Source organism: Euleptes europaea, chromosome 6 (assembly GCF_029931775.1).
Source record: "Euleptes europaea isolate rEulEur1 chromosome 6, rEulEur1.hap1, whole genome shotgun sequence".
NCBI lineage: Eukaryota > Metazoa > Chordata > Lepidosauria > Squamata > Sphaerodactylidae > Euleptes > Euleptes europaea.
The window spans coordinates 3666826-3690241 of record NC_079317.1 but is presented as its reverse complement, the minus strand read 5'-3'; the positions used below and the strand labels follow the sequence as shown (position 1 = coordinate 3690241).

Genomic DNA, 23416 nt, shown 5'->3' with positions numbered 1-23416 from the left:
TAGTGCCAAACAAAAAATATTTAACATAGTGCCAAACTTTAAAGATAACTGACATTTTCACAGTCATTTATCTATGGTGTTGTTACAGAATGGAGTTATACTTAGCCCGTAAAAATTGCAGCTGAGATTTATATAGTGTTCTCCAACTGACTAATCCTAGTTTTAGACAGTTGTATCAATGAATTCCCTTTTGTAGACAATGACAAACGTGAGGCGATATTCAGAAATATTCAGAAATAAAATCTGATCCTTGGAAATGTTATGCACCTCCTCAATTTTCATTGGAACTAGTAGCTGTACTCTTTACGGATTGGCTGAGCACACAAGAAAGCCATTGTTAACTTCAGAACCTACAAGCGATTGCCACATAGGCAGTGTAACTCTAGGTGTTGCTCGGGTAGCAAGAAATAATATTTCTAAGTATCTAGACCAGAGATAACCTTGAAAAATTCAGCCCATTAAACAGTTGACTGGTAACATTTCTAAATGATCTCCAACAATGGTCTGTGCTGTATGTCGTAGATTCCTGCAGAAACGTTGCTAGGTGGAATTACTCTTCTCCTGTCCTTCAATTTCAGCTTTTTTTTCTTGGCGACAGCTAACAGCTGCCCAATACGTGATCTTATCCATAGCTTGCTCAAGGAGTTTGGATGGTAACCAGGATATTTGATTCTCCAAGAGGAGGGCATTTTTAGCAATGGAGTCGAGGCAAAGCCTGGAAGAAATGTGCCAGAATTAGTTTTGTGGGCTAAAACCCAAATTTACATGGGAGTAAATTATTGTAACAATGTAGACATGTCGATGTCCACCCTCTAGTAATGCCCACGGCCAACCTTTCCTGTCAACTACAACTTCACCGGGGGCAGGGGGGTTGGCTGCAATCCTCAACACACTTACTAGGATCGAAAAGGGATTGAGAACGCATGGGGAGAGGCTGTGGCTCAGTGGCAGAGCATCTGCTTGGCATGCAGAAGGTCCCAGGTTCAACCCCTGGCATCCCCAGATAAAGGGACTAGGCAAGTAGATTATGTGAAAGACCCCTGCCTAAGACCCTGGAGAGCCGCTGCCAGTCTGAGTAGACAATACTGTCTTTGACAAAGGGACTGATTCAGTATAAGGCAGCTTCATGTGTTCATGTGTTGTTCATGGTTAGGACTGCACTATTTAATATGTGATCAGCTCAGCCAGAGGCCCACATCTCAAACATGGGGATAACAGCAGTAATCCACACTATAGGGCTGCTGTAAGGATCTTGCACCCCAGAGTGCCCTGAGCCTGGGGAAGAAGTGGGAGAGGCAGGGGAGAGCACGGGGGGGGGGTCTGCAAAGTGGGGGACTGACAGCCAGCATTGACTCCCTGGGGGCTAAAGTCTTCCTCCAGGATACAGGGCTCCTTTGGAGAAAAGGTCTCGTCAGGAGTAAGCTAAGGGACACAGGAACATGGGGGTGGTCAGGAGAAAGGGGATAAAAGGCCCCAGCAGGAGGAAGTGGAAGTAGCTGCCTCGTACAGGCAGGAAGTTGAGAAGGAAGACACAGAAGACACTGGATGGACAACAGTTACAGGCAAATGCAACTGCTTTAATTGTCCGGCCCCTTCCCAAACCACACCCTCCTCAGGCTCCGCCCCAAAACCTCCCACTAGTGGCAAACAGGGACCTGGCAACCCTACACACCCCAAAGAGCCCTGACCCTGGGGAAGAAGTGGGAGAGCCCACCGGCAGGGGAGAGCAAGGTGGGTCTGCAGGGCAGCGAAAGAATGGACAGGGGGACCGACAGCCAGCATTAACACTCTGTGGGCTAAAGGCGTCCTGTGGGACATAAGGCTCCTTTGGAGGAAAGGTCTCCTCAGGAGTAAGCTAAGGGATTTAGGAACTGGCGGTGGTCAAGAGAAAGTGGGAGAGGAAGCAGCTGCCTGGTAAAGGCGGGAAGTGGAGAGCCTCTGCATTTTGGCTGTTTCCCTGCCCAGGAATAGAGCAGGTAGCACCTCCTGGGACATCGATAGGCCAGCCATAGAATCAAAGAGTTGGAAGGGGACCACCAGGGTCATCAAGTCCAACCACCTGCACAATGCAGGAAATTCACAACTACCTTCCCCCCCCCCTCACCCCTAGTGACCAGAAGATGGCCAAGAAGAATTGGTTTTTATATGCCGACTTTTTCTGCCACTTAAGGGAGAATCAAACCAGCTTACAATCACCTTCCCTTCCCCTCCCCACAACAGACACTCTGTGAGATAGGTGAGGCTGAGAGAATGACTTGCCCAAGGTCACCCAGCTGGCTTCGTGCGTAGGAGTGGGGAAGCAAATCCAGTTCACCAGATTAGTGTCTGCCGCTCATGTGGAGGAATGACCTGGAGGCTTAACCTGGCAGGAAGGATGCAGCAACCTGAAGCTGTGACTAAAAGAGCCTAGGGAAGGATTTGTCCTTGGGTGGAAGCAGCCAGAGGTGATAACTGGAGAACTGGCCTCCTGATATGAGCTCGCTGTTTTATGTGTGTTACAATTAAAGTGACATCTCTAAAATTTCCTGTTGTTGGTTGCTCTGTGCTGAAGAAAAGGGGAGATCCTAATGGGGGGAGTGGTGCCTGGCCCTTTACAAAGGATTGCTAAGAAAATATGTGAATGGTTTTGACTATATTCATGCTGTTGTTCCCCATGCAGTTTTGGGCACTGCAATTTTTGTGGTCCATGCTCACCCGATTTTCAGAAAGATGTAGACAAGCTGGAACGTGTCCAGAGGAGGGCAACAAAGATGGTGAGGGGTCTGGAGACCAAATCATATGAGGAAAGGTTGAAGGAGTTGGGTATGTTTAGCCTGGAGAGGAGAAGACTGAGAGGGGATATGATAACCATCTTCAAGTACTTGAAGGGCTGTCATATGGAGGAGGGTGCCGAGTTGTTTTCTGTTGCCCAAGAAGGTCGGACCAGAACCCATGGGTGGAAATTAAATCAAAAGAGTTTCCGTCTAGACATCAGGAATAATTTTCTAAGTTAGAGCGGTTCCTCAGTGGAACAGGCTTCCTCAGGAGGTGGTAAGCTCTTCTTCCCTGGAGGTTTTTAAGAAGTCGTTAGATGGCCATCTGTCAGCAATGCTGATTCGATAACCTTAAGCAGATCATGAAAGGGAGGGCATCTTGGCCATCTTCTGGGCATGTAGTGGGGGTCATTGGGGGTGTGGGGTCGAGGTAGTTGTGGATTTCCTGCATTGTGCAGGGGTTGGACTAGATGACCCTGATAGTCCCTTCCAACTCTATGATTCTACGCCTCATATTGCTTTGCAAGTGGACCCAAGCATGTGGCCAACAGGTGCATTTCAACAAATGCTTTTGTGCTTCCATGTCCCCTCGAAATCTGGGGGGCATAAGCCGAAGCTCTCCAGTGCAGCTCTCTTGCCTTTCTGCATCGGGAAATGCTCTGCATACAGCAGAAAACCATCTCAGTGAGTGTGGAAAAGTCCCTGAATCGTGGAGAACAGTGCAGCATGTAGAGCTTTGTGTGCATCCTGCATGCACATTATAGTTGCCAGGTTTCAGCAGTCTCTCACATTTGGTGGTGGTGAAAAATGCAGTCAAGTTGCAGCTGACTTAAGGCAACCCCATAGGGTTTTCACATCAAGAGACTAACAGAGGTGGCCTTCCTCTGCATAGCAGCCCTGGACTTCCTTGGTGGTCTCCCATCCAAGTCCTAACCAGGGCTGACCCTGCTCAGCTTCTGAGATCTGATGAAATCGGGTGAGCTTGGGCCACTAAAACCATGTGTCACAATATACTGAGCTTGCAGTTCTTTCTCAACTCACCTGAGAAGTGAGTAGGGTTGTGTCTGAAAAATCAATAAATCACTGCAATGTCCCTAAGTGGAAACAAAACAGGTGTAAACCAACCAAGCTACACGGAGGTTTGGATCCTAAGGATAGCAATTAAGAGTACAATTGTTAGAACAAACATTTCCTGCTTTCCCTGCTGTGCTACCCACAAAGGGCTCTGGGGAATTGACAGACATTCTGGAAGGGGCATAGGGCAACTTGGGGGGGGTCTGTAATAAGAAGAGGGAATCGGTGAAAGTCCCCCTCCATAAGCAGCAGTGCCTTCCAGTTGCAGAAGGACCCCATTTATTGCGAATTCCACAATTGAATTACTCATTGACTGAAGTAGCATTTTTTTCATCTGTAGGTAACAGTGCAGGTAACAGATACAGCCATCTGTTTAGATAGACTGAATGCTAACCCCTCTATGGTTATGCAGGGCAGAATTTTGAATATACCATACCCAGACAGGACCTGTCCTTGCTCTTCTGGCTCTATTGATTCATTAGCTCATGCCCTCTTGGAATGCCGCTTTTATGAGGAACTTTGATAACGTTATATCTCTTCCCTTTTTTCATATAAATTTAATGCCTCTGTGTCTGACATAATGCCTTTTTTATTAAGGGACAAGGATCCCAAGGCTACATTGTCAGTGGCAAGATTTATTCCAGTCCTTATATCCCTCAAACATTAGATTTACGCTGCTCAAGATCAATGGATCAAGGAGCTTCTAAGGCAGGGGTGGGGAACCTTTTTCCTGCCAAGGGCCATTTGCACATTTATAGTATCATTCAGGGGCCATACCAGGTGTACATCTCCCGGTTGGGGGGGGGGAGAGGCTAGGGTTGCCAGGTCCCCAGCCACCACCTAGAGGTTAGCAACCCCAGGAGAGGCCACACAGAGAAGGCCTGCAGGGCGCCCCACTCCCACCCTCCCAAGCAAATGAGGCACCAGGGGGGCGCAGCCCACAGTTGATTGGCAAGGGAGGAAGGAAAACAGAGAAAGAGGAAAAGGGAGGGAGGGAGAAAGAGAGATAAAGGGAGAAAGAAATGGAGAGAGGGGGAGAAAGAAAGAAAAGGAAGGAGGGAAAGAAAGAAAGAAAAGGACGGAGGGAGACAAAGAAAGAGACAGAAAAAGAGGGAAAAAGAGAGGGAGAGAAAGGAGAGTGACAGAAAAAGAGGAAGAGATAAAAGCCTTCCCCCCCACATACACGCGTGCGCATGCCGGCCCGTGCAACTGGGCTCCAGCCTCCCCCGCCCACACACACACACGACGGCGCACGGAGCCCTGCACGACTGGGCCCCAGTCTCCATGCCCTCCCCCACTAGAGTCCACAAAAGGCCTCCCCCCCGAAACCTGATCAGCTCTCGCATGCATGCTCTGCTGCCAGGAGCCGCCGGCCTCTTCCCCGCCTCGCTGCTCAACAGCCGACAGGCCTCCGCGGCAGGGCCCCAGAGCTCCCGAGGGCCACAAAAAATGTCCTCGGTCCCTGGGCCTGAGGTTCCCCATCCCTGTTCTAAGGGATAAAGGAAAGGTAACAGATACCGTGGAATGCCAAAAATGTAAATCAGTGGGTTATAGATCAAATCAAGCCTGAACTGACCCTAGAAGCTAAAATGACTAAAGTGAGGTTATCGTATTTTGGTCTCATTATGAGAAGACAAGAGTCACTGGGAAAGACAGTCATACTAGGAAAAGTTGAAGGCAGAAGGAAAAGAAGAAGACCCAACAAGAGATGGATTGACTCAGTAAAGGAAACCACAGCCCTCAATTTGCAAGAACTGAGCAAGGCTGTCAAAGATAGGACATTTTGGAGGGCACTGATTCATAGGGTTGCCATAAGTCGGAGGCGACTTGATGGCATTTAACACACACAGGTAACAGTGCAACCCTAAGGAGAGTTATACCCTTCTAAGCCCACTGAAGTTCAGCCAACTGAGGAGGGCACATCTTGGCTCAAAATTATACTGTAAATGATTCAAGTGCCTTCCAAAATCTACTCAAAAAAGCTGAAGAAAAGCAAAGCATTGCCCCAACGCACTACATGTCATGCTTTTCTACACAGAAACAAGTCCCATGTAGGAAAAAGCATGACAGTAAGTCCAAGCACAGATTTTTGTTGCATGTCCAAAAAAGTCACATTTGACTGAGGTGTCCCAATGTGTGGGTGCACAGCCAACAGCACACATGTTTCAATTACTTGAATGCAGCCATCAGTCCGCATGTCGGTTTAATGCCTTTTGTGAAGGAAAAGCTGCACAGAGCAACCCTAATGATCCAGAAACTTGGGATAAGCTGTACACTGGAGCCATAGCTCATGCATACTGTATGCCCACGCAGAAAACAACAGCATTATCAGTCATTCTGAAATAAAAAGGAACACAACAAGCCAAAGAAATAAGCCAGTGAAAGAATAAATCATTTCGTCTACTTAAAATTCCCTGCCTTAAAAATAAGCACCATTTAAAATTAGAGATTTATCACTAATAACAGTGTTATTTTACAAACATGAAATTTACTGACTGTGTCCAGGAAATGCAGGTCATCTTTGCTTCCTCCAAAGACCATCACTTCACCCTCTTTACCAAGACAGGCTGTATGCCACAACCTACAAAATATTACAGATATTCTAAGTTTCTAAATAATTGTGGATTTTACATAATTACAACTTCTCATTTTGGTGATAAGATTTAGCATATGAGTGTATCTACCACATCAATTTTGTAGGATTTCCTCCTTGTCAATATATAGTAATGCTTGAATGCAGCTGTCTAAAAAAAGAGAATGAACGTTCTCCCCCAAATGTGATAAATATTTTAAATTACACATGGGCTGTGAACTAAGAATCTGCAATCTCACTAGTTTCCCACTAATTACCAAGGATTAAGATTAACTGTCATTTTTTGTCAAACTGAAGCTATAAATATTTAAAAACTTTGCATATGCTCCAATTCTTAAAATGATGCCTGCAACAATATTACTTTGGAGCACTGTGGTAGTTTTAAACAAGAATGAAACAACCAGCCTGTTCAGTCTGGAGGACTGGGTTAAAATTAATCTTAGAAAGCGTGATTTAAAAATGACATCTGTGATAAACACTGAATACCCTGGTTATCTCAAAGTCCTCCACATTCATGTATTAACTGATCTACGCTAATGGACTAGCAGTCACTCAATATTCTACTTGAGTTTCTTGGCATCTAATGCCAACAGAGTTCAGCCCCTTGAAGCAGGGCATGAGGACCATTTAACAATGGGTCATCTGAAAGGGATTCTTTGTTCTGTTTTTGTTTTTTTACAGATCTTGGCCTTCGTTCAAAAGCACTTACAGCAAAAGCCAGGGGATTCTTGGAGAGTCCAGCTCTTGCGGACAGTGCACAACTGAATGCAGATGAAATATCTCTGGAAAAGATAGTACCTTTCCTTCCTTCCCCTCCTCTCCCCCTGGGGAAGCAGGTCAGGCAGACTTCACAGCGTGTGCTTGGCTCTGCCAGCTGTGTGAGCTAGCGGCAGACCAGCTCAATACTGTGCGCCCCAAACACACCACAGGGGTCAGATGTGCAGCTGGCTGTTGGCTGAGATCAAAGGACTTACACAAGAGCTGAGAGAGAGTAAAGCACTCTCATGGGGAAAATATATATAAAAAAGCTTGCTGGCTTTGTTTACGCCCCAGCTTTCCACAAGTTCAGAGCGGTGTGCTTTCCTAGTCCTACTCTTTTTTGGCCATAGCCAAATATTCCCCCTCCCCCCCTTATGCATCCTCAAAGAGTTGTTTCCTCCCTGCATGTTAACCGTCCCCGACATCACACTCAACATAAGAACTCTTTTTGCACAAGCTAGTGCAAAATAAACAAATGGGTATGCATCAATAGAAGTCCGTTGTCAATAGAACCAATTTGCACCAATAATTGTCAGGTGAGCTTCACTGCACTGAATCTTTTTTAGAATGAATAGATCGAGTATAACTCGCAGAGGTTAGCAGGATTTGTCCCTTTTGTTTATTTAATTACTGCAAAAATAATGCACACGACTACTCGGTGCTCAAGAGAACTTCTTACTTAATTCATTTCAGCAATTATTCACGGATCTCCTTACACTAAACTGTATCCCACCTGTACTCTTCCTCATACCTGTTGATAGGTCTGCCTCTGTCTTATGTGCATTAGGGAAACTCTGGCCTGGACTGGAACATCGAAGAACACTGCCTTGACTCTGTGGACCTCCTAGCTGCAAACCTGAGGCTTTTTTTCTACAGACTGATAGAGCTTATGTCCTCTCACAGCTGCTCTAACTTAGCACCTAGACATTCTAATAAAGCATGTTATTTACATTACACATCAGCTACATTAACGTTATCTTTTTTTTTTTCAAAACAGACCCTCCAACTGGGATGATATTTGTGAAATTAGTTGGCATAATTTTGAATCTTCTCTTACAAAGGAACAATACAATGCATTTAATGCAGTCTTCAGTGAGTGGCTGTGATTTAGAGGCAAGAGATCCTGTTTTGGAGAAGACGGTCCCAGGTTCAATCTCTCACCTCCCCAATCCCAACAAACAATCCAATAAATAAATAAAAAGATCTCAAGTAGTAGCTGCTGGGAAAGGTCCAATTCTGCCTCCCAGACAGGCGCTGACAACCAGAGCAGGTGGTACTGGGTAAGATACATCCATATATAAGGGAAATATCAGTTAGCTTCTCAACAGTGCTATCATGGGAATGGCAGTTAACACTGTATTCCTACGAACAATGAAAACCAGCATCACGTCTGCGCTACCTGGAAGGGATGGACCTGGCCCAGAAAAAGCCAACAATCGGAAATTTTTACTGAAATCGAGGGGGGTAACATCCTTGCACACAGACTGAGTTCACACAGGCATGGTTACCAGCTTGTTATCTGTGATATAAAATGATAACCTGAACTAGATATGACCGATTGACACCACGAACAAGGTGTTCAAATGACTGACATTGCCTCATGTACAATGCCTTTTAATGGATGCTGTTCGCATATTCAGCTGCAAACCAGAGTGGGAAACAGTGATAGGAAGAGGACAAAATGTTACCAATCCCTTAGCTGTGGGTAATTTGGAACTCCTCTGTCCTCCTCCCTCACAAATCTGACCCCCTCCACATTCTCTTCTTTTTCAGCTAGCCAAGGCCTCTACATTAATGCTAACCACGTTTTGCTCTGAAAAGGGAAGAGATGGAACAGGGCATTGGTATTTGAGAGGGTATGAGCCTCGGGGACATGCATGCCTGTGCGATTCAGCATTCTGTCATACTGGTTTTGATGGAACTTCTTACAGACTTTGCGCGCTTACAGTCCTGATCTTAAGCATCTGCATTTTAAAAGACAAATAACTTCCAACAAACTACTGGAGGTCGACTTTCTCTGTACTCGGCCCATTCCACAAAGACTGCAAAATAATAACAGGGGTGCATTTTTACTTAAATAGGCCCATGCTTCTTTCACACAAGAGGGCTGTCCTGCCTACCAGTCCCCCTAAGTCAGCAATTATTTTTACATAAGAGGATGCCCCCCTGCTGATCCCGAAAAGTCTCCCAGCCTATCTCTATTTGTTTTGGCAACTGCAGGAAAAAGTGTTATTTCTCAGTGGGTCAGGCTTGCCCCTGGGCTCTTCAGTGGCTGAACCTTGCTCTATATCCAGGGTGAAGAAAACACAGGGGTGGAATAGCTGCTTACAAGGAGTTCTGCATATTTTCTTTACTCTGACTTGAGCAACCTCTACCCAACTCCATGGAGTTGATCTTGAAGGGAGACAACCCCCCGCCAGGTCTGTGTTCATACTATGCAAAGGATGAATGGAAAGGGTTGGGGATGAATGGAAACGTTCATACGGCTTCAACCTGACCTGCTGTCAAATTACACTAAAGAAAAAGGATCTACAAAATGAAATAAATAGTAGTAACTGCATACTGGCCTGTAGCCTGCCTAATGCATTATATATATCTTCTTCAGACTTTGAGGGGGGAAACAAAGTAGAAGGGCAACCTGATATAATAGTTACATCGGCCTGGTTGGTCTGTGTAGAAGCTGTGGGTGTTGGGAGAGCAAGACTGCACCCATTAACCCCTTAAACTGATGGAACGTTTGTGGGAGAACAGCCTGTGACTAAGGGGTAGAGCACTTGCTAAGTATGCATAAGGTAGCAATAAGGACCCCTAACATTTCCAGTTATAAGATCTTGGGCAGAAGGGGTCAGGAAAGAGGTTACTCTGCCTGGCCCCCGGAAAGGGGCTACCAGTTAGAGCAGACAATACCGAGCTAGCTAGAACAATGGCAGCTCTATATATTCATTGGCTGGAAACATTTAAACAGGTCTGAATGGTTCAGTTATATCCCGGGTTTGTGTGGGTTATCAGCCAGGAAATAAGGTCCCATCTGCACTGGATGTCAGGTATGTAGACTCTCTCCAAGCAATATGTTGTATGCCCAAGGAGGGGCTGTAGCTCAGTGGTAGAGCATCTGCTTGGCATGCAGAAGGTCCCAGGTTCAATCCCCAGCATCTCCAGTTAAAGGGACTAGGCAGGTAGGTGATGTGAAAGACCCCTGCCTGAGACCCTGGAGAGCCGCTGCCAGTCTGGGTAGACAATACTGACCAAGGGTCTGATTCAGTATACAGCAGCTTCACGTGTTCATGTGAAGATACAACCTCTCTCCTGTACCACCCAATGCTTCCTTGATGACAGAAGTTCACTCAAGCCAGAAGTTTCAAATTGTAATTTTGACTGTGTTTCCCAGGAAGCAACTTCCTCTGAAATCAATGTGCGTTCTTATGAATAAATAAGTTTGAGACAAAAATGCAAACACAACAGACGACTCTGCACTGGGCAAGGTCAGCAAGGGGTTAACTGAGCATTCTGATGTATCAATTAACTGCATTTTTTTGACGGGCTCAGACTCAGTTTGACATTATTTAAACCTCACAATCACTTGACTGACTACTCTCTAGTATCAGCTGAAAAACACAGTGTGTAATTGATGTATTTCAAACAGGACACTAAAAGGTATTTAAAATACAAACATTAACATGCATGCAAATATTTTTTAAAAAAGAGAACACAGTGATGTTGAGCCTGACATAACTATCTATTCCTACTTATCTCAGTCCCAACAAGTGTGGACTGGCTGAAGATACCTCGGTCTGCTCTTCGGTAAATAGGCAAGCGGTTGCCATTCATTTGGGGCCACACTATAAATCCAGCCATCACCTGAAAATAAAGATGTACAGATTGTTATTTTTTATAATAAATGTCCATTGATAATAAATGGCTAACAGCCTACTTCGCGTTGAACATTAAGCCAGAAAATAAATATTTAATATGAAAACGTGGGGCAACCCTGGCAATGACTGAAAGAGCCACTTCAGCTCGCTCAAAAGGAGGCTCGGACTGTTTGACCCTTTGGGGCTTCCATGGCACATCATGACAACCTGCTTTTGAAATGCTTTTCATTACCTAAAGTAGTTCACCATGTACACCATGCCAAGTTGTTTTCTGTTGCCCCAGAAGGTCGGACCAGAACCAACTGGTTGAAATTACATCAAAAGAGTTTCCAGTTAAAAGATCTTGAGCAGAAGGTTTACCAAGGTTCCAGTAAAAGACACAATCTCATTGATTAACCAGATTTTTCCGGAAGATATAACAGCCTTATTTCACCATTGTTTGACAACAAGTTATTTTCTGTGGGATAAAGAATTTTATGAACAGATTGATGGAGTAGCTGTGGGAAGTCCTCTCAGTCCAGTAATAGCAAACTTTTACATGGAATATTAAAAAAAAACAGCATTAGAATCGGCACCTTACAAACCTACAGTCTGGTTCAGGTTCGTGGATGATACATTTACTAACTGGAGCCATGGTGAAGAAAAATTAATGCACTTTCTAAACCATCTCAATAATATCCATCCAAACATTCAGTTTACCATGGAAAAAGAGATTGAGGGTAAACTCCCATTTCTTGATACCCTTGTCATCCGCAAAACAAACTTTCAGTTAAGTCACAAGGTCTACCGGAAACCAACTCACACAGATTGCTACTTACACAAAAACTCCAACCATCACCCCTGACAGAAAAGAGGAATAATCAAAACGTTAATGGACCGTGCAAGACGGATCTGTGAACCACAGTTTCTCAAGGAAGAAATTAATCATCTAAATCACGCACTGCTAGCAAACGGCTATTCCAGAAATGAAATCAGAAGAGCCATTAAACCAAACAAAAATCAGAAAACTCAGGAAAAACAGTCTCCCATAGGAAAGGTATTATTACCATTTATTAAGGGAGTCACTGATAGGATGGAGAAACTTTTGAAAAAACATAACCTACAGTGTTTAAACCCACCAAGAAAATACAACAGATGCTATGATCAGCAAAAGACAAAAGAGACCCCCTCACTTCTGCAGGAGTATATTGTATAAGTTGCAGTTGTGGACAAGTTTACATCGGGACAACAAAACGCAGCATACAAACAAGGATAGAAGAACATGAAAGATACTGCAGACTTGGCCAACCTGAGAAATCAGCAGTGGCTGAACATGGACTGACCCAAACAGGACACAGGGTCTTATTACAAGACACTGAAAGACTGGACAGTTCTACCAACTATTTTGTCAGATTGCACAGAGAAGCCATTGAAATTCATAAACATCAGCACAACTTTAACAGAAGAGAGTTTACGAATGAATAAGGCTTGGCTTCCTGTCCTGAAAACTTCCAGACTAACAAAGACTACAGTCCACAATAGCCATGCGGATTAGCTTTAGATTCCACATGTTAACAGATCACTTCAGGATACAATGGTTCCACATTAACATACCACTCCCTCATTAGCACATTATCTTGATGCTTACAGGACAATGATTAGCACATTACCTTTAATACTTTGCAGGACAATGACTCAGCTCAAACCCAACCCCCTTCTGACTATATATTACTCTTACTACACCCTTGACACTGAGAGACACTGTCCTTCAGTGTTACTCCTCTGAAGATGCCTGCCACAGTTGCTGGCGAAACGTCAGGAAAGAAAATACCAAGACCACAGTCACACAGCCTGGATAACCTACAAGAACCAAAAGAGTATCCGTCTAGACATTAGGAAGAATTTTCTAACAGTTAGAGCAGTTCCTCAGTGGAACAGGCTTCCTCGGGAGGTGGTGAGCTCTCCTTCCCTGGAGGTTTTTAAGTAGAGGCTAGATGGCCATCTGTCAGCAATGCTGATTCTATGACCTTAGGCAGTTCATGAGAGGGAGGGTATCTTGGCCATCTTCTGGGCATGGAGCAGGGGTCACTGGGGGCGTGGGGGGAGGCAGTTGTGAATTTCCTGCATTGTGCAGTGGTTGGACTAGATGACCCTGGTGGTCCCTTCCAACTCTATGATTCTATGAATGAACTGTGGGCTTAGAAAGCTGCAGATACACTAAGGTTCTTATTTTGCTAGGTTTTTAGGCCACCGTGGCCTTCCTCGGCCCTCAGGGCAACTGCCATCTGGACTCCTTCAAAGGGACCATGGCAACTGGCAGGGAGAGGGACTTAGTGGTGGTAGGGGTCCTCACTGGAGACATAATGACATCACTGGTGACCTGCTGACATCACTCCCCATGTGCCTGGAAGTGACATCAGTATGTTGCCAGGGGACACCAGGGATGCTCTGGCATTCAGGCAAAACTCTGCGGTTGCCATGGGAAGCAATGTCAGCACATCAGGATGCTGCTGACATCCCCCACCCATTTCCTGCCATCCCCCCCACACAACTGGGTCGTGCCCATCCAGTGAGGGAATGGCCAGCCTTCACTCTATAAGTTCATTGGGGACAAAGTTTAATTAACAGTTATTATTTTAATTCACTAATCACACCAATCAAACAATTATAACTTGTACCACTATTTGCACAACCAAGTCAATAGATTTTGGAAAACACACTTACTGAGAGGTACATTGTCTGAACTCAACCCACCGAACAGGAACAATTTATCATCTGCTACAGGAGTCAAAGTGTGCCATGAGCGCTGTCCTGGTTTTTCGCCGTTTGTACAAATTCTAGGTAGAAAAGAAACCAAAATATTGAAGGTGTATATAATTTAAAAAGTAAACAAAATAATTATTGGGCTGGGAGTTTATCGTCTTTATACAAGGCAACTCTTTTCTGAAGGTAGCATAAATCAGTCTACATCCTTCTTAAATTCGGTACCCAAAACTGAACACAATACTCTAGGTGAGGTCTGTATAGCTTGTAAATAAATTTCCCCTGAGGAGACGTACTTTTGTGAAACTGATGAGAAGTGGTAGGAGACCTGAACTTCTGTGGGTGCACCTAAGCTGCAAACTCTATAAAGGAAGCCATCGTCTTCAGTTTGCAAGATCTGAACAAGGCTGTCAGTGACAGCACATTTTGTGTGTATGTGCTAAGTGCCGTGCAGTTACTTCCAACTTATGGCAACCCTATGAATTCATGACCTTCAACATGTTTCATCGTTAACAGGACGCTTTGGAGGTCATTCATTCATGGGTCCCCATAAGTCGAAAGCGACTTGACAGAAGATAACACACACATACATGAAGCCAAGAACAATCAAATAAGTGTAGGCAACTCTCCATTAGAGAGTTTCTTCATTTAAAGTATTCTTGCTGGGATTAAAAAAAAGAGATTGACAGCACTTTTTCCTCAAAGTGAGAATACTTACATAGACAGCAATAGATACAGCAGTTGCACGAGACATCAAAACTAAAATTTTAGTGCAATATAAGGAAGTTTCCTTGTACACTACCTCATTGCTTACTACCCTACAAAAAATTGCATCACATCACTATCCTTTTATAAGTGTAGCTGAGAGCAATTTCATAACCACTTAAACCGGAGAAGGCGGTCATATGAAAAAAACACCTTACTTTCCTGACCAAGCCCAGGTATCCAAGTTCAGAGAATGCAAATCATTCATCCTTGTTTGCTATTAAAACAAAAAACAAACAAACAAACAGAACATAGTGTGTGAGAATGATTTTTAAAGAAAATCAGAGTAGCGATTTCAGCACAACAAACCAAGAACTCCCCAGATGGGAAAACTCTGTACTTAAAATGAGATGATGCTTCTCCAAGGAGTTGAGAGAGGGCTTCTGGTTCAGAGACAGAGCATCTGCTTGGCATGTAGATGGTGCCAGGTTCAATACCCAGCATCTCAAGTGGAAAGGATGCGGTATGAGGTGATAAGAAAGACCACTGCCTGAAACTTTGGAGAGCAGCTGCCAGCCTGAGTCGACAATACTGGCCTTGATGGGCCAAGGGTCTCATTCAGTTTAAGGCAGATGCATGAGTATTCACATCAACAAACCTTTAGGATTGCTCTGCAAAGTATCCCTGACAAGTGTTCGTCCAGCCGCTGCTTGAAGACTGCCAGTGAGAGGGAGCTCACCACTTTCCTAGGCAGGCAATTCCACTGCTGAACTACTCGTACTGTAAAAAATATTTTTCTGTAATGTCCAGCTGGTACCTTTGCGCCCACAATTTAAACCCGTTATTGCAAGTCCTGTCCTCTGCTGCCAACAGGAACAGCTGCCAAATACTTGTATTTTAAAAGCTGTAACCTTCCCTGGCAGAATGGAGATTTGAACCTGAGTCTCCCAGATCCTTGTCTGACATTCTAACCACAACAGCAGGCTGGCTCTCTGGATAGGTAGGGGGCTGGTTCAATTCTCACCCTGGCACCTGACAGAGAGGAAAACATAAATAGGAGACAGGAAACATAGCCCAGTGCATGCGTGCCCCAAAAAAGTGGGAGGAGAAAGGGAAGAGATTCATCCATAGCTACATTCACGCTGGGAGCAATCACGCCTTGAACTTTAAAAAGACTAACCAAAACCCGTCCTCCAAAGACGTAGCCCTTATTTCCTAGGACGGCACATGAATGAGCTGCTCGAGGTTGAGGTGGATCTCCACGCTGCAAGCAAACAGAAAAGGATATAAAGTAATTCCAAACATGTATACAAATGCAAGATGTTACAGAAGAAAATGAAAGGTTATGTATGGAAGACATCTTGATGGCTAACTAAAATATGACAGCCAAAAAAGACAGTTAAATGAACATGCCAAGAAATTAACCAGGATTTCAAAATGGCACTTACTTTAATTGTTGGTTGATACCAAGTTTGTAGACTTGTATCGAAGACATGGACATCATTGTGCCAGCCCCAGTATATCTGGCCTTCCTAATTTTTTTTCAAAAGATCAGGAACCATAAAAAGAACAGAAGAATAACAGCACCTGTAATATCATCTCAAACATAAAGGTCCTTTTTATTTGAAAATACAGCACCTCTTACCCAAAATGCGTCATGGACATCAAAGCAGTCACTCAGCTCATTTTGCTTTCTGCAGCCATAACCTCCAAAATATATTAACCTGAAAAGATCAGAATCAAAATGACAAATTACCTTTTTGCCATTAAGTCAACTGAAGTGCAATCCTAAACAAAGTTAACACCCTTCAACGTCCACTGAAGTCAAAGGCCCATTTAGGATTGCACTGTTGGTTTTTTAAATTCTGTCTTCATCCTAGCAGGCTTTTGGGGTACTGTTTATGTCACCAGGGCTCTTAGGAAATCAATAGGGGAAAATTAAATTCTGCCTTGAATCATCTATGAGACAGGGAACATTACAGCCATGATCTGAAGATGCTTTCATGTTACCAGGAGCTATAAAACTAGCCACTGTTACCATTCCCATGCCTTGCACGCATATTAAGGACAGCAAGAGTCCTATTTTATAAGCGAGAAGCACAAGTAAATTAAGAGGACTGAACCAGGACATGAAGACACACAGAATTAAGAACTCTAGGGGCCTAATCTGTTCGTTTGTCCACCAGCTAATGCCACCTCCCCGTTTGTGAAATCACCCATGACAATTACCTGTCTTTATACACCCAGCAGGCAAGTTTGTCACGTGGTGTAGGAGGTTGACCATTAAAGTCTGTGATTTTTTTCCACAAATAGATTCCATTCCTTGTTCGCAAATTAACATAATAGAGCTTAAAAGGAAATTAGAACACTTTCAACATAGGGTAATATTCTGGAAAAATTAAGTTCTAATTGGCAACTGTGGCAAAAGCAGAGAACAAGCAATGATACCCATTCCTCAATTTTCTTAAAAAGGAGAAAACTCTTAAATGCTCTGATCTCCAATCAATAAATGCCAATAACTAGCAAGAATTCTGCTTTCATTATGGAGGGCTTTTCTTCCATGCTTAGTGCGTGATCTATGCTGCCTTTGAATTAAGGCCAAGGTGAGTTTTTCAGGACAATGCCTTTGACCGAAGTCCAGGCTAAGTGAAGCGGAGCCAGCTGCAGTTTCAAGGCCAAAACTCAAAAAGAGATAAGTGGCAGATCAGTTTGCACCAGAATCCACCCAACTGCAGACAGCCAGAGGATCAGATGGCCGCGGCCATTAACTACAATATGGACTAAGCTGCTGTTAACCCGAGTATCCTGGTTTGAACTGTGGCTGGTAACTGGCTGCTAGTAACAGCATTTCACAATGGCAGCCATAATTCCTAGGAGTCGAAATGAAGAAGCAAACCATTTAATCCTACATTTGATCACAAGATCGATAGGAATTAATGACTGCTACATGCTATCATGAACAGCTGTAGAAACAGTTAAAGGATTTTTGCACTTTATTAATTTTGCTGATGCCATCAACAAAGTTAATTCCGAACTGCAGGCAAACACACTGGTCATAAAATTCTTATGGGCGTGAAGTGCAGTGCTGGTTGCAGTGAAGAAGTGGTCTCCATGGGTTGTAATTGTAGGGCGGGATTCAAAGAAATGCGGCTAACTCCATTATCCCTTTCCTGCAATGGCAAACTATTATGGTCATTTGGAGAGCTTTCAAAAGGAATACTGTGATATTACATAGGGGAGGGTTTTAAGTTAGATCCCACAAGATGTGCTCAAGCAGTGGGGGACTCCTAAAGTGGTGCAGTGCTTAAAAGTGGTGGACCTGCGGGACTGGGAGATCCAGGCTCACATCTCTACTCTGCCAAAAAAGCTCAGTGAACCAGTCACTCTCTCTCAACCTAACTTCCCTCACAGGGTTGGAGTAGGGTAAAATGAGGAAGCAAGAACATATACCCCACCTCGAGCTCACTGAAGGACGGTTAAGATACAAATGAAGCAGATCACAGTCAGAAGTAGCTCTTTTTGGGTCCCAGCCACCATATTTTAAACTATGTGATAAATAAAACCAATGTGTGTGTGTGTGTATGTGTGTGTGTGTTAAGTGCCATCAAGTTGCTTCCGGCTCGTGACCCTATGAATCAAAGTCCTCCAAAATGTCCTATCTTTGTCAGCCTTGCTCATATCTTGCAAACTGAGGGCTGTGGCTTCCTTTACTAAGTCAACACATCTCTTGTTGGGTCTTTCTCTTTTCCTGCTGCCCTCAACTTTTCCTAGCATGACTGCCTTTTCCAGTGACTCTTGTCTTCTCATAATGAGACCAAAATACGATAGCCTTACTTTAGTCATTTTAGCTTCTAGGGTCAGTTCAGGCTTGATTTGATCTATAACCCACTGATTTGTTTTTTTGGCAGTCCACGGTATCCGTAACACTCTCCTCTAACACCACAATACATAAATAAATTAAATAAAACCAATACCGTACTATTACGATTTCTCAGTCAAATTAAACTCTCATATATTGAGCTATTTCATCCTCAGCAGGTGGTTACAATATGTACAAAAATCTAAAAGAGCCCAGTACCCGATTGCTGTATCCCTTGTCATCAAATCCACCAAAAAGGAATAGCTTCCCATCAATACACGCTCCACAGCTTCCAGACATGGAGGGAGGTAACTCTCCTTCCATTAGATGCATCGACCTGAAATTGAGCAAACGCAAGAAGTCCTACAATTTTGTTCAGAGAGAAAGGGAAAACCACTGCAATTACTTCAGCAGATCCTTAAAGACCAACACAATTTTCCAAGGTATAAATTTTCGTGATTCAAAGCTACGTGTACATAAAATATTACCGCTAAGGATGTATAGCACCGGAATTTGATTCAATAAAAATGTATTATCTAGTTAAGGAAACAACTCGCACAAATACAAATTAAAACAAAGCCTACGAAATCTGTTGTGTCCATCGAGTACAACAGATTCTCAAGAAACAGAAATACATTTAATTTATCAACTAATTGTATAACGCTCTCAATTTTTTAAAAAGCAAAAAGATGGCCTTAAAAAAGGATTTCTAAAATGTCTCCTGGGTGTGGTGATGAATCTTGTATCCAACCCCATATGGAAGTCAGGAGTAGGTTACGGTAATTCCCAGTTCACCTCTTCTTACTGTACTGCAGACAGTATAGTCGGATGGAATTAATGCGATCCTGATCTTAAGTTTCAGCATAAGTCAAAAATAATATGAAACGAAAGTTCTGCCCCAAAGCCATTCCATTTTATTACAGTTTTTTTAGTGTATGCTTGTGTTTACATACTAACCTCCCCCCCCCATTTTTCAGGGGGAGAGGTGCATATAAATATTTTAAATAAACAAGCCAACCAATTTTGCCACTAACCTCAATGTAAACAGTAGCACTTAAATTTAACCACTGTTAAAAAGTGAATTTAGGCCCTCTACAAGCAAACATCAGAGCAAGACTGGCTGTTGTTCCATCAGGAAGCTGTCCAGGAACCCAGCATAGTATTGGATCTGACTCCAGAAAAATCCTTTGTGTGAATATGGCCTCAGCTCTTTCAAGCTGTCTTTGGATTGCTCCTAGGGTCACCACAGACTGTTTTGATTGGACCTTCACTCTAACACTAGGTGGTATTTGGTGCTCTACTTCCCCACTGCCTGTCACCTCACATGAATAAACAGGAGACACTTGTGACTCCTTCACCAGTGGGGAATTCTGCCTGCCTCATCCCTAAGAACACAGGCCAAGGCTACGCACCAGAGGCAGGGGAGAAAACTGATGCTTATTTCCAAGCACATTAGGTTAAAACTCCCTTAAAAGTCATGGGAATTTATGTTACGGCATTTAGGACCAGGATGCTTAGGCTCACAGCTCTTGTTTTCATAATAAGCAAATTATTTAAGCTGTCAACAGTTATGAGAGCCAACTGAAACAAAAGGAAATACACCTTTACTGAATGGGTGATTACATTGTGGAATACACTGCCATCGGATTGAGGTTGATGGCCATGAGCAGAGATGGCTTTAAAAGGGGATTAAACAGATTAATGGAAGAGAGGTCTTTCACTGGCTACTAGCTAAGGTGACTAAAGGAAACCTCCATAGTCAGAGGAAGCAAATCCTTTCCCAAGTCTGCCCTGCTCTAGGGAAACTGCTTGGCTAATTCTGGGTGAAAGCCCGCAGGAGCTGGGGAGCCTCTAATTTTGAACAATTTATCCTAAAGGGATGGTGTGGTAAACTCTCGGGAGAATATTGGTGGGAACTGGCTAGAACTTGAGAATGAGAGAAGTAAAGGGGGGCTGTGTGAGAAGGCTAAGGGAAACAGAGATCCTGAGAGAGGAAAACAAGGTACAGTTGCCTATATGGCAATGCTAGAAGCCTCCGAACCAAGAGAGGGAAGCTGGAGTGCTTGGTGCTACATGACAAACAGAATGGACGTTTCAGAAACCTGGTGGAATAGGGAACATCAACAGGAAAGTTTTTCTTGGATATAAATACTACAGACAGCAGAGGAATGAGTTACTCTATATCAGAGAGGACATGGAGTGAAATATGGAGTCAAGTATCCCTCCTCAACACAACTGCTGTGGGTGGAGATACCAGGTGCTACGGGTTATTTAAAAGTGCAAGTATACCATCTCCCTTGATCAAGATTGTGAGGCAGATCTTGAGACAGAGAGGGAAATAAGGGAGGTGACTAATGTGGAATATGTAGCAGTACTGGGTGACTTCAGCTACCCCCATATTGAACTGAGCAAATGTATGCTTGGGTCATGCCACAAAAATGAGGTTTCTAGACATCATAAATGATTGTGCTTTGGAGCAGCTGGCCACAGAGCCTGTGACAGAAACTCTAACACCTTACTAGGGCAAGAGTGCCACCTAGAGTGTCTGCGATTTTAAACCCCTGGAGGTTTCCATTGGAATGACCCATTCATTTCTATTCCACATTGAACTATCCTGGCAGACTTAAACCCTTTTTGGACAAAGGACAATCTGATTTGGACCAGACCACCTATTTGTTATGGAAGTTTAGAGCCATTACGAAATGCTTGATAGAGGTGGGATTATATTTTATATGGCTCTGATTGGTAAAAATAGCCTCTGACATCAGAGATGGGGATTTGTGTGGTACTGGAGAAATCAACTTGTCACTCTTAGAAAGGAGGCTGGCTTAGGTCCAATTCCATTTACCATAAATATCTGGACATTTGGAATTTCCCTTGTCTTCGCTGTTCAGCCTTCAGTAGAAACTAAGTCCACAGGAATTTGGGTAGGGTTAACAACCCCTTCCACTTCTTCTTACTGCAAGAAACGTTTGCACATGCTCTGAGGAGAAACCCTCATTTTTGTAAAGTTGGCCTCTGTGTGAGACAAGATGCTGGACTAGATGGACCACTGGTCTGATCCAGCAAGGCTCTTATGTTGCTCAAACCAACTGTTTCAGCTACTAAAGCTTTTAAAACAAAAAAGATTAGTTGTATCTAACGAGACTTACCATAGTCCACTGTCAATGTCATAGATCCAGAGCTCATCATTGGGAAGATAAACTTCATTTTCTTCAATGGACTAGCCCCCCCCCCAAAGGCATACAAATATTTCATTATTTATATTCACAAACTCATTTTCTACAGACATTTTTATATATTTTTCATTTCATATTCAACTGATAATCTGGTTGATCAAAAGTACTGCAAAATATAGTACATACAAAGCATCATAAGGCCTTATGTTAGTTATGTTAATCACCTGAAACCCACCAGGGTATCTAGGAGGGAGAGGAATAATGTTTGGCTTAGCTGAAGATCAAAAGTAGTTACAGGAAGTAGTTATAGAAACAAAGCAGTTAGAAATACTATAACGAGTATGTAATAATACATATATATTGCTATTTATCTTGAAGTAAAAGCACTACGTAAATAAAATTATTGGTAGAAAGAACCCCAATGGGTAATGGACTCAAGTGGGAAATGTGCCATGGTAACTGGGCTGGCCAACGCAGGACACATAGCAGGTTTTGACACATTATTTTGGGAACTGCTCCAATTGAGTTGAATGGGAAAAAGCAGGCACAGAATCCGGACACATAAGGGCACCTGAAACGCTTATGTTAAATGGAGACCATGACTTTATACCCCTTTCTTGGGGTTGTTTTCATTTCCATCTCAACACTTAGGATGGCATCTTAGAATTCTAATAGAAGAGTTGGTTTTTATATGCCGACTTTCTCTACCACTTAAGGAAGAATCAAAGTGGCTTTTAATCACCTTCCGCTCCCCACAACAGACACCCTGTGAGTTAGGTGTACGGTTGCCAACTTCCAGGCACTAGCTGGAGATCTCCTGCTATTACAACTGATCTCCAGCTGACAGAGATCAGTTCACCTGGAGAAAAGGGCCGCTTTGGCAATTGGACTCTATGGCATTGAAGTCCCTCCCTTCCCCAAACCCTGCCCTCCTCAGGCTCCGTCCCCAAAACCTCCCACCGGTGGTGGGGATGAGAGAGCTGTGACCAGCCCAAGGTCACCCAGCTGGCTTCATGCGTAGGAGTGGGGAAACGAATCCAGTTCACCAGATTAGCCTCCGCTGCTCATGTGGAGGAGTGGGGAATCAAACCCGGTTCTCCAGATCAGAGTCCACTGCTCAAAACTACTGCTCTTAACCACTACACCACTGGCTATGGTCATAGGCCTTGATGGGACTGTGTCCAAGGGCTGTTTTTAATTATTTCAGACTATGAGTAGGATATGTGCTTCCTGGGGATTTGAACCCACGGCCTCCTGACCACTACGCCACACCGCCTTCTCCGCTCAAGAAGGCGGCCTTTGAACGGAACAAGAGCAGCCGCTAATCAATCATTTAAAAACCGCTGATCCGCGCCGGAGCTGCAGCCAATCAGCGGACGGCTCGAGGAAGGCCCCTCCTCCCCGCCCCCGCCTTATTCGCTCCTGAGGCGAGAGCGAGGAAAGCGCCTCAGTCTGTTTTGGGACGCCGCGAAGCAGGAGAGCGGCCTGTCCCTCCCTCGGCTGCCTTCCGCCGTCCTTACCACGTATCCCCCCCACACATAAAGCCGGTTCCCGTCCACCACGGCGCAGTGCCCGCTCCGTTCCTCGGCCACGCAGAGCTGACGAGAGAGGGGGGCGGGAGGAGAGGGGGGGCTGGACGCCATCTTGGCGAGGGGCGCGCTCCCGGCAGCTGTCGACGTCGCCTCAGCAACCGCGCTCCGCCGCCGCCGCCGCCCGGGAAGGCTCTCCTCGTGCTCCCTCTGCTGCTGAGCTCGAGCGGGGAGAACGGGGATGGCGGGGAGAGAGGCGGCGTTTGCGGCTTCTCGGGGCTTTTGGGGGGTGATCGACGGGGAGAGAAACGAGGGGATCTTTTACGCCGCGCGCGCTCCCGCCCAGCCGCC

General features: G+C 44.4%; 1 protein-coding gene across 1 annotated transcript; it reads right to left on the bottom strand.

Annotated features, from left to right (window-relative positions):
• Positions 1 to 540: 540 nt before the first annotated feature.
• Positions 541 to 23179, bottom strand: KLHDC1 (kelch domain containing 1). The gene is made up of 13 exons (XM_056852232.1): positions 23057 to 23179; positions 21510 to 21580; positions 18577 to 18694; positions 16728 to 16846; positions 16144 to 16222; positions 15947 to 16030; positions 15679 to 15762; positions 14717 to 14775; positions 13755 to 13867; positions 10965 to 11037; positions 6324 to 6408; positions 3795 to 3847; positions 541 to 715 (listed from the first exon to the last, which is right to left on the bottom strand). The coding sequence occupies exons 1-13, from the start codon at positions 23177 to 23179 to the stop codon at positions 541 to 543; spliced, it is 1236 nt and encodes a 411-aa protein (XP_056708210.1).
• Between the last annotated feature and the right edge of the window lie 237 nt (positions 23180 to 23416).